General features: G+C 30.2%; 1 protein-coding gene across 1 annotated transcript in view; it reads left to right on the top strand.

The window, feature by feature from the left end:
- The first annotated feature begins 3,980 nt into the window (after positions 1-3,980).
- LOC111637110 (cathepsin L-like) overlaps positions 3,981-16,923 on the top strand; it is a 31,236-nt gene continuing 18,293 nt past the window's right edge. The window contains exons 1-5 of the mRNA XM_023382531.1: positions 3,981-4,285; positions 9,895-10,005; positions 10,594-10,683; positions 10,768-10,858; positions 16,507-16,620. Coding sequence (XP_023238299.1) covers positions 4,076-4,285; positions 9,895-10,005; positions 10,594-10,683; positions 10,768-10,858; positions 16,507-16,620 — 616 coding nt within the window. The 5' untranslated portion in view covers positions 3,981-4,075. The remainder of the gene's footprint in view (positions 4,286-9,894; positions 10,006-10,593; positions 10,684-10,767; positions 10,859-16,506; positions 16,621-16,923) is intronic.

Raw genomic sequence — 16,923 nt, 5'->3', positions numbered from 1 at the left:
CTTAATTTACAAGAATAATTACAATTTAAGATTTTTTTTTAAATTTATAAATTAAAAAATATAAGAATTAAAAAAATAAACCTAAATTATAATTTATAATTAAGTTTTGTAACGATTCATTCCATTAGGTTATCTAATATCCATTAGGATAAAATCTTAATGTATATTAGCTAATGGATCCATTAGGATTTAGGTAAACAAGCGGTTTATCTAAATCTGTTCGTGGCAAGCACTTAATATGCTAATTGAGAAGACAGCAACGTAAACAATAAAATTTAAAGAATTCCTTTAAAGTTCTGCCACCAACTGCATGCACAAGATATAGCGTTGCACTGCAGTGTATTTTCAGGACATATGTTAATGGGACCATTTGGTTCTTTGTCTTGTAGGAGTCCACTCCCGTTTTCGTTTCTATAATTTGGAACCACCCTGTATAAGATGACAGTAAAGATATTAAATGTTAGTTATAAGATATTTACATCAGGCACCAGTGGTTAAGATAGGAGTTTTATAAAGCAAGAAGTCGTAAAATGGGGCACTGTACTTACTTTAAGAGGAAATCGTTTGGTTATATAATATATTCCATTAGGACTCTCTATGGAATCTAAAATCTAAAATATAAAAAAAAAAAAATGTATTTAAAATTAATTTCTAGTTTTAAATACAGAGTGATCACAATTAAAGTGTAGGTATATAGAGTTCTCTATAGAAAAAATAATTGGGCAAATCTCGAACAAATTTGATATAAAAATTTCCTGAGTATGCAATTTCGATTTTCAAAAAAAATATACTTTAAAATTCAGCCAGTAGGACAAAATTTAGCGCTGCTCTCACATATTATGTAAGTTTAACTAGTAAAGCACAATAAAGGCAAAGTAAGCAACATGACTGTTTACTTGTCAAGAATTATGAAGAACATTTAGCGACTCGTTTATACCAGAAAATCGTTAAGAAACGCACGTAATAGTTGCATTAATCAAGCAGGAAACAGCGCCGAAGTATGAAAGCTGGTAAAAATATAATTTCTGTATAAAAAGATATAATGGAGTAACTGAAATTTGCGTTAAAATGTCATATAAATTGTCGAATCTTTTGGTGTGCATCATGAATCCATTGAGTTTATTTAATAAGTTTGGACGATTTCTTTTTATTAAGCATAGATCACCGAAGTGTTGGTCGCATTCTACATCATAAATAATAATTGTAACAATTATATATAAATCTTCTAATACGGAGTGTTGCTGATTCCTTTGCATATTACAGAAAAATGCTTTCGCTTTTCCAAATATCAATATTAATGAATAAAACGATTACACTTAAAAGTATAGAAGCATTTAAGGCAGATTTCAAGAAACAACCTAAGCAAATTTCTTGCATATTCATTATGTCACTATGATAATCTTGTAATAATGAAAATTCTTTTTTTCTCTAGCTCTTTCCTCATACAAAACACGTGTGCGGTACTAAATGAGCCATAAATCTGCCATCCAGTAGCATTTCAAATACACTGTAATTAATAATAGATTTATGTTACAGAATAGCTGCAGTTTGAATGACACACTTAAAATTCTTGTTATTAAAATTAAAGAAAACCGATAACTTCGTTATTATTTGCATAATTAAATAATGCATCTTTTTAAGTTATCCTATTAAGAAAACTTGCTAAGAATTTTAATGAAATATTTTGAAAATCTATAAAGTTTTAGAGCAAACGATGTCTCACATTAGATCTAGACCCAATATGGTGGAGTGGATAAATCAGCAATCAGTTATTTTTTTAATCTTTTCGCACTTTGCGCATTAAGAGGGCCTTTTAGCAAGCACAACATGGGTTCGGCCAGGCCCACAATGGGCCAGGTGGATGATGAAGGAAGGGAACGTCATATCTGAACAGACCTTTCCTTGAAAAATTATTGGGATTTTCGACCTGTCCAAATTCAATCCTGGGTTTCCCAGTGCGGCATCTTAGCAGCTTGAATTCACAAAGGGTGTAATTCACAAAGGGTGCAAAACCCAGCGTGAAGACTGATCCATAAACTTCTTATACGGCTGTCTGTTTTATTAAAATTAAAAATAAATTATTTATCAGAGTTATGTAATTAGTTTGAATTAGAGAAAAGACATTTGTTACTGTAGATAAAAGTATAAAAATTAGATAATTATGTCTGCTTTAATCAGAAAAAATAATAGACAGATGTTCGTTTCAAATACAAGATTAAAATGCAAACATTAATTAATTAGAAATGATGTTGAAAATGTGAAAGGCTTTAATAAATACAGTAATTTCAATTTGTTATACAGTCTAACCTTTGAACAACAACCACTGACGGATACAGTACATACAAAATGGCCATTGTTTTGGTTTTTCTACATTCTGATATAATACAGGGATATATATATTTATACTGCACTCTGCTATTGAAGTTTAATTTAACCGAACCCGAAAAGATGAAATTACACGCTGGAAGAGCACTCTGTTGTATATAATATTGGTAAAGTCGGAGCCGATATTATATAAAACAGAGTGGAATATTATATACAACTTATCTTAGAACAATATGATCTTAGAATATTATAAAATATTCTAAGAACATATTGTTGGCAGTTATTTCACATCACTAAGTATTCCATTTAGCTGTTTAAATAAGCCATTATATGGAAATGAAATCACTTTCTGGCTCTGCAAAACTTAGCTCTCCAATGGAAATCTTTCATGTGTAACCATAATTTATTCTATGGTTCAAATGATGAAAGGTGTTTCATTCAGGTGTAATCAATCGATAAAACACCTTAGCGCTCTCAAGGTTGAAACTCGAAACTCCTAATATTTCAGGATGTTGTAATGACTAAAATATTAAATTCTGAGAGTTAAAGGTCAAGAGATGGGTAGGTAGAGGGAGGTCACGTGTCATATCTTGTGAAATTAATAAAGATTTTACTTGTTGTTAGCATTTACAGTTATTTATTTATTATTATTTTTTTAAATAATACTCATCTGTACTCACAAACTTAAGCCTTTTGCTATTTTATAATAATTTAAAAATATAAAAAATTTTAATAACAAAATCTCATACCAGATGGCACCGAACACAATTTATTTATTATGATTAATAATATAAAAGTTATTTTTGAAATGAAAGGTCATAAAAACAGGGAAACTTACTCAACTCGTTGCTAGATACTTTTTTAAACTATCACAAATTGGGTTGTTTTAAGAATGAGAAGTTTCTATATTAAGTAAAGTTAATTACCTCCTTATTTATAACGGTTACATTTATTGAAACCGAAACTAACACGTGTTTTCTTTTCAGATTTTATGAAATTTTACGCGTACGTTTGCTTTAAGACTGAGATGTTTTTTGTTTATAAAGTTTTTTTTTCCTCTATTTATTAAAGTTTTAGAATAATTACTTTTAAATTAACACTTTTATACTGTACATTTCAACTTATGAAATTTTATGTCTGATTAATTAATATCCAAAAATGCTTTTACGAATGTTAAGTAAGCCTTTTATGATATACTTAATCAGAATTTTTGTGCAAGTTATGCTTAACTTAAAATTATGCTTATTAGTGCATAATTTTTATGCATTTTAAAGCGATTTTTAAACTTTATTGTGCATACAAATCCGTGCTTTAGTTATAATATAATCATCAAGATAAATAATTAGTAATATAATATAATTTATATATATACATTATTATATTATATAATGTATAATGTTTAGATGTTTCAATATACAGTATTAAATTATCGAAGCGTTCAAAAGAAATGTTTTTAACCCCCTAGCGGCGATAATATTATGACATTACTTCGTAATATTAAAAAAAAGTAATTATTGATGAATAATATTTAATTTTATAACTTCGATAAAAATATTTCTTATAATAAGATTTATTTTATTTTGAATTAAATAATTTATTTAATATAATATATTTTTAATCAGGTGGCGATAGGCATTGTTATTTTTAATCGATTGCGTCATCGGTGTAATTGAGTAGTTTGTAAACTTTGATTCGTCCTGTCCACGTGATGAGACTTATCACATGATATTTGTGTATATAAAGAAGTTCGATGTCATTTAATATACAAGCAAGCGCCATGAAGGTTTATTTGTTGTTTTTAGCTTTATTTTCCACCGTTCTTTCTGCTGGGGAATGGCGCAAAGTTCCTACCAGCGATTACGTGCAAAAGCTTGCTTTATTTGGTGCCAAACGAATTAATTTAGGTACCAATTCTATCTACCATCATAAATTAATCGATGTATTACACGCTGAAAGACAGGTAAGTTCAATTAACTAATCTCATCTTTTAATATAAACATATGCATAAACTCCATGTGATCATCATAAAGCTCATAACTTATAAATCAGAGTATTTTAGCCCTTTTTAGGTGGATCTGGTCCACCTGAAATGGACTAAAATTCAGACAATATGTTTAATTCCATGCATTAAACAATATAAATACATATCCACTTATGGACTTGCCTATGCTGATGATAACAATTGATGAATAACACTAAATAAGACTACCATTTATGGAAATTCTGGTGTTATTGACCATGACATGCTAAAACATGTAAAATATTAATAAATTTTGAAATTATGTTATAAATAATTACTAGTAATACATGTTGTATTTTACAGTATTGAACTTAGCAGCTAGCATATAAAATGGAAATAATAAATCCGGCAATTTAAACTTTTTCTGCGGATAAATAGTGATTAAACTGATTAACATTTAAAATATCGATTAAGACTAATAATGATTGTATGTTATCGTGTGTTAAGGTTGATACTGTGAAAAGATAACTTAAAAGTGCATATTTACCAGAATAATTACTACACTAAAACACATTACAATAAGTGAAGTTTTATATAAAGAAACCTTATAAAACTTTATCTACTGTAATATATTTATAAAGGAAATAAGTTAGTTTCTTTATGATCACTAGACAGCGGACATATAGGCCCTTAAAAGTGGCGTTTTAGGCGCTTAAAATAAGCTCTTAAATTGCTTCGTTTAGGCTTAAATAGGCGGTCAAAATTTACACAATGACCAATTAACCTACTTATCAGGACGATGAATTTTTTATTTAACATATGCATTCCAAACATAAATGCACGTATTCTGAATGATGGAAACACAAAAGTAGACAAACAATTATCTTTGCAATTTGTATTCGCTCTGTTTTCTATAGTTAGCTTTATAATATATTACAAGCACTTTTTCCAAATTTTCAATAGAAAATGCATACAGTGATGCAGCCACAGAACAGTTCTGACAGGTGGACTATTGTGCATTCCTTTGAGATGTGTAAAGTGGTGATAGGAAAAACAGATCTTTTAACCTTGTTCAAGATATGCTTATATTTGGAAATGGTATAACCCGCCATATTTGCTGCTGAGCAAATGGCAGTATGTTCAATATTGGTGGCAGTTTGTGTGGAAGGCAACAGAAAGGCCCTTCTAATTAAAGGGGCTATAGCTGCATTAATGTAGTGCTGTGGATGGTATGCAGTGGCAGTGATTAAAGAGGGTATGCTGTTAAATTTATGGATCACAGAGTACATTATACCTTCCTGGGACTTGGAGATGTTTAAATCTAAAAACACAATCTTTCCCCATTTTCTTTTTCTTAGGTAAAGTCAATAGAGGAGTAAACATTCGTTAGGAAGTGTTTGAGGATAAAGAAATCCTCCTCTGTGTCTTGCCACGCTAAGATTTGATACAGTCCCTGGAAATCAGGGACTTCTGGTCATCCTACCTTATATAATATCGTAGAAGTTGACTGGAAGAATCCCTTAGTTGTTAAGAAATGGGTACTTATAGAAATAAGTTCATTCAGGTTATTATATGTTTTTTTATCATGCTCCATTAATATTATCAATGTCCAAGATTTGTTAACTGTAATCTAATTGAGACACATAAGCTTTTACTTTGATATACCAATGCAGACAGATGGCTAAGGTGGTTAAGGCGTTGGCTTATTACTCTGGAAATCTGTGATCAAATCTGACTAGTTAAAATAATCCCAAGAATTTTTCATGGATTTCTTATCCCAAACATATTGAGCTTCATTCCTCATCATTCAGCTCTTCCCATTTTGAGCTTAGTTGAACTCGTGGTAGGGAAAAAGGCCTTCTTTGTGCCTACAAGATTGAAAAAGTCATAAATTAAAAAAAAAAAGGTACATAACTTATAGGATTTAAATTTTTATGAAATATACATTAAGAGAACATTTCTGTTGCAAATTTCTAACATCTACACATTCATTCTTTCTCAACAGCCCTGGACATGGGAAAGAATAAATTAATTTATTTTCAGAGATATATATTTTATATATTATTTTATTTACCAATAAAAAATAAAATCTTTAAGACTTCTGTTTATTAATAAACATTTTCTACATATTTCATTTGCTCAAAAAAGAAAAAAAGGCAAAAGGGATCAGTTTTTTTCCTTGGTCCCACACTGAGCTTTCAATGGTTCCGGATTACATCATAGGACATTAATCACATGGAGTTAACCTTTTATCTGGAGACTCTTCCCTTCTTTATTATATAAATTTGTTAAAAACCTTTCAATTATATCAGGTTGTAATATATTAACCTAATAATTTTAGTTTTTGCCTTAATAAATCCTATTTCATTAAATCTATATTCTTTGTAAACCTTGTTTTATATAAATAAAGTTATATGAAAAAATTTTGGCTAGACAAAACAGTGAGAGACAAATAATACACTATAAGAATACCAAAATAACAATGCATATGCATGGCAATTGTCCAATCATGTGTAAGGTTCTTATTTTACAAAATATATGTTCCAATTTGTGTTATTTTTTTAGAATGTTCTATTCTAAATGACTGTTAAAAATGGCCAAAAATGTTAGTTTATTCATTAAATAAGTATTCGTTGCTGGAATTTTAGTGGGTTTTTCGGTTGAATCCATGTATATATGCTACATAAGTCAGCTAACTTAAAAATGTTTATATATATGTAAATAGTATGTACCATGCTTATAAAAAGAAATTATGTAAGTATAGAAGAGCTGCATATAGCTTAAAAGCTGCAGTTTGGTTATATAGCTATATATCTTTTGATTTTCTTGTTAATGTCAATGAGGTTTTAGCTGATTATTGTTTTTCGTAGTTTCCTTGGTGGTAGTCACTAGTTATAAAATCAGAGAAAGTAGTTTCACATCACACTATTTTCTATCCAATCAACACTACTTTTAGATAAAGCAGATTTGTCACCCTTCATTTCTGTTTGTATACAGAAGTGAGCTTATAAAACCACAGCTGATTATTTAATGTGAAAAATTTCCTATATGGGATCCCTATCCATAGTATATATATAAACATAATGATTACACTTTAAAATTCTGGTAATTTTAGAGATTTATAAATTCCTACCATCATTTGTCTGTCCTTAATCTCAAGAACAGAATTAGATGAAAGATAAGACCAACTATAGAAACCTTAAGGGCAAGAGACCCTAATTAACTATATATGAACTTCCTGTCTAGACCAGAAGTTACACGTCAATTCAAACATTTTCTCCTGAAAAGCGTTAGATAGATGATCGGCACAATTCGGTTGTTAAAGGAAAAGTATAATGTACAGGGGCAACCCACTACTAATAAGTTGAGATGGAGAACATATATTTTAAATTAAAAATATGATTGTCACAATGCCATGCTGCAATTTTTAATGTCACAATAAATAATTGCTTGTTATTGTTGTAATTTTTCTGATGAAAGCTGAAAGTTTGGAAATATTCCAGATTACAATATTTTCAATTGGTTTAATAGTTTAGTTTTTTTAAGTATTAAACTAATTTTTTATTTTATCAGTCTACAATTAAACTTATCTGCGAGATGTGGCAATCACATTACAAATAAATAATTTAGTATTTTGAATTATACTTCACTATCAATTCATGTTTTTGACACATCACATTTTTGTTATCTGTACAAGATAACTGGCTGTGATGTATTAAAACAGCCAATTTTTAATCATATAAATAGATCCTGTTATCTGGTATAGTTTTGATATATTTTTTCTAGCAGTTAAAATAAAAAATGACAAAATCCTGAGATATTCTTGCTCTGAATATATTGTTCTATTGTTTTTATAGAGAAAAGGGGAAATAATAATCATCGAAAACCTTTCTGTACAAGTGTTATGTTCTTAACTACTCCACAAACGCTTTTCACCTCCACTGAGGTCTGCTTCAGGTGGTGACTGACCGTGTTTCTTCTTGACCATCGTAACGATGTCGCCAGAGATGTAAATAATCGTGTGCGTCAGGTTTTACCTCTCCGACTGTCCCTGTTCGAATGCCTCGAACAAATACCTCCACACCTGCGCGATCGTTTCACCATCTTTGTTGTTGATGCAGGTGCCCTGACAGTTAGCTTTATGAATCTCCGAAGTCGTTTTGTGTTAGAAAAGGGGAAAATACCTACTTTAGGTGTGTTGGTGGATCTTAGTTAATGCAGTAGATATGTCCCTTGAAAGTAGTGCTCTAAATGAAAAGCATCACTATTAAATAAGGGTGCACAGAAACAGGGATCAAGAGGGATGGTTATTCTTTCTGATATTTGCATTATTTTTTCTTTAGTCTTCTTTGTATGTTTTTATTTTGAGTATCAATTTTATAAAAAAAAGACAATAATATGAGTATTTTCATAACAATACATTTATTTTAATTGTCATTATACTAAAGTAAATAATAGAATGGCCACTATAGTTCTTCTAGCTCTATACAGAGACTGTAATTTTTGAAAGATCCATCATTTATAATGGAATTGTTACTTTATTTTTTACACATGCTTACTATTCACTCTGAAGAAGAAAGATAAATATAGTTTAAGAATCACAATTTTAATCAATAAATTGGATGGTACTTGATCTAAATTGTTTATATTTTGTTTCCCGAGAAAAAGTCCTGTGTATTCCTCTGTTAGAAAAGCTCACTAGTGGGTTAAAGAAAGTAGTAATGAGCTTCTAGAGCTGAAAAAAATGGCATATACAGTAGTATAAAAATTGTATATAGTGCATACTACATTAAATCAAAAACAAGTTAACTGAATGTATGTGAACTGAGGATTATTTATACTTAATTTAGTATTATCTTTGAACAAATGTAATAAAATACTTTAAACCATGTTGTTTTTAATTTTAAACCATTCGTTACATAAAGGTAGTGTATTGAATAAACTAGATCTATCAAAGCCATGAAATCCCAATTGTTTTCTATTGTTTCCTGATTAAAAAACATCTGATTATTATTTGTTAGTCAGATGACTTTTATTTGATATATCTAATCCAATATTTATCAAATTAAACATCTACTGGATAAAATTAAGTGCCATTTGCTCTAAATATCTGTTGCTAATAAATGAATAAGTATCTTTAAATTTGTATAATACCATTCCTAAAATCACTAATTTTCTCAAAAGCAGAACACAAACCCAAATTTGCATATTGTCATCATACAAACTGATATAGTAATTATTATATTATTATTATTTATCATCATTCTCATAACTTATCATAATGTGATTATCGTATCAGTTTATACATGTCAGTGTATATCAGTGCATTTAGTCTGTACATGTTGGTATATATCAGTACATCAGTTTACACATATCAGTATGTTCTAATTTATTTTATGCACTGATGCATTTGTGAAACATTCTCATGACTACATTCATTAATTGAAGTTTATAAGATTGAACTGTTTATGGAATGTTCTTTAATGTCATATATTTTACTTTTGTGAAGAAGAAAATTGATGGAATCGAATAACATCATATTTCATAAACTTTTATTAATAGTTATATATATTGTTAAGAACTTATTAATTCATTTTTATCTTGTTTAGGTTGTTGCCGGATATAATTATAAGCTTAATATTAGCATCGTGGAAACAGAATGCAAGAAGACGCAGTATTCCTTTGAACAGGCACAAAAATGCAATCCGTTGACTTCCAAGGTAATTATCATTAAGTGATAATTGAAAAATTAAATTTCAGTGTTTTGCTTTCTTTTGAACTAAAAACTTTTAGAAAATTCTAGTCTACTAGCATCCTATTGCTTATCAATATGCAGAGATACAGTCACTCAATCTTTAATTCTGCTGTTGGTCAGAATTGAAGATGAGCAAAGATTCGGCTGAGCAATTACTAGTTCATAATTATATTGAGGATAAGGAAGAACTAGCGATTGCTCAGCTGAATTAATCAATGCACCTTCAACAGTGGGTGAAGTTTAAATTACTGTAACATTTTCAACCCAGCTGTTAACCAGGTCAAAAACATTAGTTTTATTTAAACTTCATTCCCTTTTTAATGTGTTGATTAATTCAGATGTATCTTGAGTTCTCTAACTCCTGAAGATGTTCATATGTGTTAGTTTTCTGAAAATCTGAAATGTAAATCAGATTCAAAACTGCTTTCACTCTGAAAAAAGTAATTTTCAATCTGATTTACATTTGAAGAACTTTCTTAACCAAATATGCTGTTAAAAATCCATATTATTTGTAATTTTTAAACTAATTTTGTTCATTTTTGTATTATTTCAGTCTTTGAAAGTCTGCACGGTTGTTATTTATGAAAGACCATGGCTTAATGAAACAAGTGTAACAAGCTTCACTTGCTCGCAAACTGCACAGGTATTAATTACACATTACAATTACACATAGTTTTTTGTCTACTGCAAAATAATTAATATTAAAATGTTTGTGTTATCACTCCAGAGTGTTGAAAGACGCAATCTTGACTCCATGCACAGACGTTTATTTAATAAATTTGTGAAAAAATACAGAAAAAATTACGGAAATGACTATGGTAATTTTTCATTTTTATAATTAGATCTAGTTTAATATGTTTAAACTGAATCAGTAATAATTTAAAATTTATTTGTAACTTACCAGTAGTGATTCCATGTGTTAATCTTCAAAATAAAGTAAAATTTTGAGAGTATAAGACTAAAACAATTTATGATTGAAATAGTAAGGTTAATTAATTATTTATATATGTATGAACTGTGTTTCTGCAAGCTCTTATATGTGAAAATGAATTGTTTATGTGGTTTTAAAATGCGTCAGGCATTGCTTATAAGAGTGTACCTTTCATATAAGTGTATGCATACTCTTGTGTGTGCTAGCTTGTTTTCATTTATAAGGAGGCCCTCATTGCTGCCTTAATGTAAATTAAATGCCATGCATGGAAAGCTAGAACTTCTTTAAATAAGTTTCACAAAAAATTTCACTCTTTTACTAGCAGTTTCTTAATCCATAAGAGAACAAATGTTTTTGGCCATTTAAAATGCCCGAAAATCTTCTTTAGGTTCTATAACATTGGAACGTCAGTTTACAAATATTCGAATGATGTCATTGTTTACAAAAGTTTCTTCCTTCTTATGACATCATTGTTTTTAACAAAAGATAATAAATAAATAGATGTGTAAATGTATAACAAAATAAATGACTATTGCCACTAAGATTAAATAAGTAGATTAAATAACTAGATAATTTAATCTTAGTGGCAACAGTCATTTATTTTGTCATCCATTTACACGTCTATTTATTTTATTTCAATTTTAACCATGTTTGTCTTTTGTTAAAAACAATGACGTCATAAGAAACTTTTGTAAACAATGATGTCATTTGAATATTGTTTACTGACGTTCCAATGTTATAGAATTTGAAGAAGGCCATTAAAATGGCCAAAAACATTTGTTCTCTTATGGATTAAGAGATAGACTGCTAGAAAAATAGTGAAAGGTTTTGCGAAACTTATGTAAATTAAATTTACATGTATTGATATAATAACTATTCATTGACACAAATAAAAAAAATACTTCCAATACTAAAAAGGTTTTAAAAAATAATGAGATTTTTAGGTAGTTGGGGAAAAATTGGCACTATATTCCACAATCTATAAAAGCATGTTCATATACTTGGATATAAGAACATGCTTGCATTTAAGAACATGTTTTTATACATATGAAAATATGGTATCTACTTCAATATTTAAATAATTGTCCACTCTTATAGTGTTTTTAATAAATTTATTTTGATAAAAATTTTATAATATCATGAATTTTTCACTAAAGTGGAGCTTCACTTACCAACAATGCAGGCATTGTTGGTAAGTGAATTGGTCTTCAAGTACATAAACCTACTGACTGTGTGAGAATTTGAGCGCAAGTGTGAATTTTCACACTTTGTGTACTGCATCACGTGGAAGATGACTTTAGTCGTCTGAAGAAGGACTACCCTCACACCAGGGGATCGTTCCAGTCTCATGTAGATATAAGGTATAGGGAGTAACCAAAAGGTCACTGACAAGGCTAAAACAAAATCCCATACTCCCCTCTAAGTCCGAGCGAACCGATGAGGAAGTCGATCTAAATGACCAAATAAGGCAATGATTTTTCTAAGGGGGTGAGATGTAGTCTGACATGAGTCACCTCACGTCAATAAATCAGGGAGTTTGGCAAATTTATGATGGGAAGATGTCAATTATTCGAAAGAAAGAATGACGATAATATAAACACAGCTATACGCAAGTTGAGCTGGCGATTGCATCAGATTTTCTTTCCCATGATTCCCCCTCCGAAATAAATATGAAAAGGGGTTGAATTTGCACCTCCAGGCAGACAGCCGAAGAGGACACTGCCAAAGCAACACCATCAGCTGACAGCCGACGAGATTTTCTACAGTCGGAGAGCAATGGAGGTACACCCTGTTCAGACATAGCCAAGCAGACATCCAGGGACATCAGTTCCATATTGCCATACTGTCCATCGCTCCATATTGCCATCCAAGGGAACTTCGATTAGAAACTGCCGATCCCAGTGCGTCCTACCAATGCCTTATACGAAGAGATCGAATCCTATGAGGTATACCCTTGCCCGAATTTTGTCTCTCTCTCCCTCGCATCCCTCTTAGAGAGGTCTCTCTTGATCTTTAGTTTAGGATAGTACGTAGATATAGAATAGATTCCTTTTATTATTTATGCGTGTGTTATTTATGCTTTTTCCTTTGATATGTGTAATCTCTTAGTTGTTTATTAAATGTGTTGTTATGGTTCAACCTGTGTAGTTATTTGGACACCTCGTCTTGACCTCACGACCCTCCCTACTCATTTTTGCCCTCCTAAGCCATCTGATAAACCGAGAGCGGGTTTTACCAACCCATGCAGATTAAGCGGTCATTAGGGATCATCCCAGTGGCCCCCTGCTAACTCACACTTGCTTGTTGATGATTACTTTTTCCGGTTTGTTGACTATTGTAGTGGAATATTTTGATTTAACTGATAGGAAAGACAACTGTTTCTGCCAACAATGAGTTTCTATCCATCATGTTGCCAGATGATCGGTTTATTATTATTTGTGACCTTAAGGAGACAAATGTAACCAAAGTGACCCATTGCCTTTAGTTTGATATACCTGATTAAAGACAATGACTGCTTATCCTAATATCCTTTGATATTCTGCAGTAAACATAACATGCTTATTATTGCTCAAGATATTGAGTACTGACTGAAAGTTGACTAGCTAAACTTTCAGGTGCAAATAATAATTTGGCACCTGGCGCCTTCCAGTGAAAAGAACTAAAATAATGTCCAAAATATTATAATCATTAAGAAATACTGTTTTGATTAAATCAAGCAGTAAGACTTGCTGTCAGTTTTAGCCAAGATTTATAATTGGAGAAAAGTAATAAGATGACAAAGTGGTCACAAACAGCATTTGACTGGAAGTCTTAAAAATGTGCAACGTTTCAACTGTGTCCAGCTTGTTGATGAGATAAAAGATTAGTAATATACAGTTAAATAAGAAATAAATTTTGAAAAGCCTAAAAGAATTTTATTATACATAGATTAAACTTGTATATGACATTTATTGCTTAATTAGTCCTTGTAAAAATATACCCCGCAACCTGCTATTATCAGTTGAGTATGCAACTATGTTATATTGTTGTTGTATGTAGCAAGAATTGTTTCTTGCAGAATAGAATTTTGTAAGAAACAAAGTACAAAACTAGTTTTATTATTAAAAATTTAGTTTAATAACACTTTGAAATTATTGCAGTTTGTTTACAGATGTAATATCTATTATTATTGTTTATTGTTCTTTTTTTGGTTTTTGAAACCATGTCCTGTTTTATAATTCTGGCATAGTAAATTCTTTTATTAGTTGAGTTGACTTAACTAATAAAAGAATTTGATGGAAAACTTGCCACGTCTCTTTGAAATAAAACAATACTAATGTTTACTATGCCAGGTTGATTGTTCTCTTTATACTATATATATATATATATATAAAATACTATTCTAATATAGGATGCAGCTCCTAAAGTATTTCTGGTACATAGTATATGGTTCCTACTACAACAAGATTTGACCACCCTATATTTACACAAAAGTAGAGAGAGGAGAATTGTAAACAACACAATATGAAATAAGTGGTTTAAGTAATTGAAAGTTAGGTTATACAATGGTTAACTGTCTGTTTCATTTAATAACTTTATTACTCATGAAACTTTCTAGAAATTGCTGAAAATGAGATTGTTCATAATTCAAGATATAAATTATAGTGCATTAACAAATTTACTTTATGATTTTGTATTCTGAAAGTTAAATGATTATGGGTCACTGTGTATTTTAATGACTGTATTCTTAGCTTTTAAGAATAATAATAATAATAATAATCGAAAATATTAATTCTTCATTTTACAAAGAAGGGTAAATGTTATATAGTTTTGCTTTTGGTCTTTCCTCTGTGTGGGCACTAAGAAGGATTTTTTCAGACTCAAGGATTTTAAAGGGATTTGGTGTTCCACTTAGCCAGATTAGTTTTACTGGAAGAGTTAGTGTCTGCTATATATAAATAATGTAATTAGTTGGGTGTCCTGACAAAGATGGATGTGAAGTAGCACTACTGACTCAATAACAGATTAGCTGACTCCAGGACCACTGAATCCTTAAGAGAGGAAGAAGGCAATCTCTCCCTCCCTATGAATTGACAAGATATACTACCTACCTACCAACTTTTAATCACTTAATTTTATGTTCTCTCTGTGTAAATAAAGGACTGAACTTAACAAAACATGGAGTCATAAACTTTTTTCCAAATGGATGGTGATATACAGATACAAATCTCTGATTTGAAGGAGAGGTAGATTGTGGAACTGACTCCTAAATTCACTAGGTGTGTTTATTTTTGAAGTATTTGTAACAAAACAAACTTATTGAGAACAGATTATGCAAACTCATATGGTAAGACCATTCCATTAGTGACTTTACACTGCATTACATCATATGTGGGAATAATTGTGGATTAGGCACCTAAGAAGATATACTACTTATCATGTCATCTAAATGAGTCATAACATTAATGCTGACATAACTGACAAGATTGAATAACATTGTATACTTATACAGTGTGTCTGAAAAGTTACTATGCAGTGGAAAAGGTTTTAATTAAATGTTTAAAAGTAAAGTTTTAATAGAAATGAAGTGTTATGTACAATACTGCAGTTTCTCTTATAGCAAATGCCAGAAATGTCTCTCCAGTGGCCCAAAATTCAAGGGGTATTTAGGACAGATTTTATGGGAGATTATGCAATCTGCAAAGAAATCTTCCAAAAACCAGAATGTCTGAGAATTTTATCTATATATATCCTGAAGCCTGATATTTTTAGTAATATGCCAAATGATTTAATTAAAAATAATAGTGGTAAAGTAGCCCGATTTAATCTGGCAATTGTTTGGCATATTTAAATAAATAACTAAATGCTTACTGGAAATATTATATAAAAATAAACTAAACACCTTTCTCTATTCCAGCACACTTTTAATGCATTGAAAAACGTTTTCGATCGTTTTAATCGATCATCATCAGTTCAAAATTCGAACTTGAAAAACGTTTTTGATCGTTTTAATCGATCATCATCAGTTCAAAATTCGAACTTCGATTAAAATCGATTAAAACGATCAAAAACGTTTTTCAAGTTCGAATTTTGAACTGATGATGATCGATTAAAACGATCAAAAACGTTTTTCAAGTTCGAATTTTGAACTGATGATGATCGATTAAAACGATCGAAAACGTTTTTCAATGCATTAAAAGTGTGCTGGAATAGAGAAAGGTGTTTAGTTTGGCATATTATGGAAATGTCATCTACTACAAAATGGAAATATGGGACTACCACTTATGTCTTGTATGCAATGCTGTATGTATAATTTTAATGTCTTTATAAATTTCTCACTGTACAATAACTTTTCACACATCCTGCAAGTAATTGTAAAATCAGTTATATAGTTAGAAAATAACTTTGTTTAGAAATGTTCATATGACAAATAGTAACATACCTTTCTAGGTTTGTGGAAGCTGCAAATTTGAATTTGTGTTACTTTTATATAAATGTTTTTAAGTTATTTCAATATTTGTAAAAAGTATATTTATATTTAATGGATTTTTACAGAGAAAGAAAAACGTTTTAGAATCTTCAAAGCAAATTTAAAAAAGATTAAAGAACTCAATTCAAACGAACGAGGAACTGCCATTTATGGAGTTACAAAGTTTGCTGATTTGAATGGTAAGAATTACTTGTAATTAATTCCTGTATACAGATGCTCATGACTTATAACACTACTAGTTCTTCATTTTTGACTGTTTTTGTCCCATGTACACTTATATGATAAGACTCATTATGAATTTGGCCAGGCTCACAGTTGGGCAGAGGAATGTGGTCCAACATATCCCGAACAGACTGCTCACAAAAATTTATCATTGTTCACCTGTCTGGATTTAATTTGAGCAGCAGTATGATACTTTTTACTGTTTTGACCATTTGGCTGGATTGCAGGATAGTTTGTAAGCATTGATTTTGGGCAATTGA

The sequence above is a fragment of the Centruroides sculpturatus genome, unplaced genomic scaffold, assembly GCF_000671375.1.
Source record: "Centruroides sculpturatus isolate CEXI.00-Female unplaced genomic scaffold, Cexi_2.0 scaffold1122, whole genome shotgun sequence".
Lineage (NCBI taxonomy): Eukaryota > Metazoa > Arthropoda > Arachnida > Scorpiones > Buthidae > Centruroides > Centruroides sculpturatus.
Note: the sequence above shows the minus strand (reverse complement) of the source record. Positions and strands in the feature narration are given on the sequence as shown.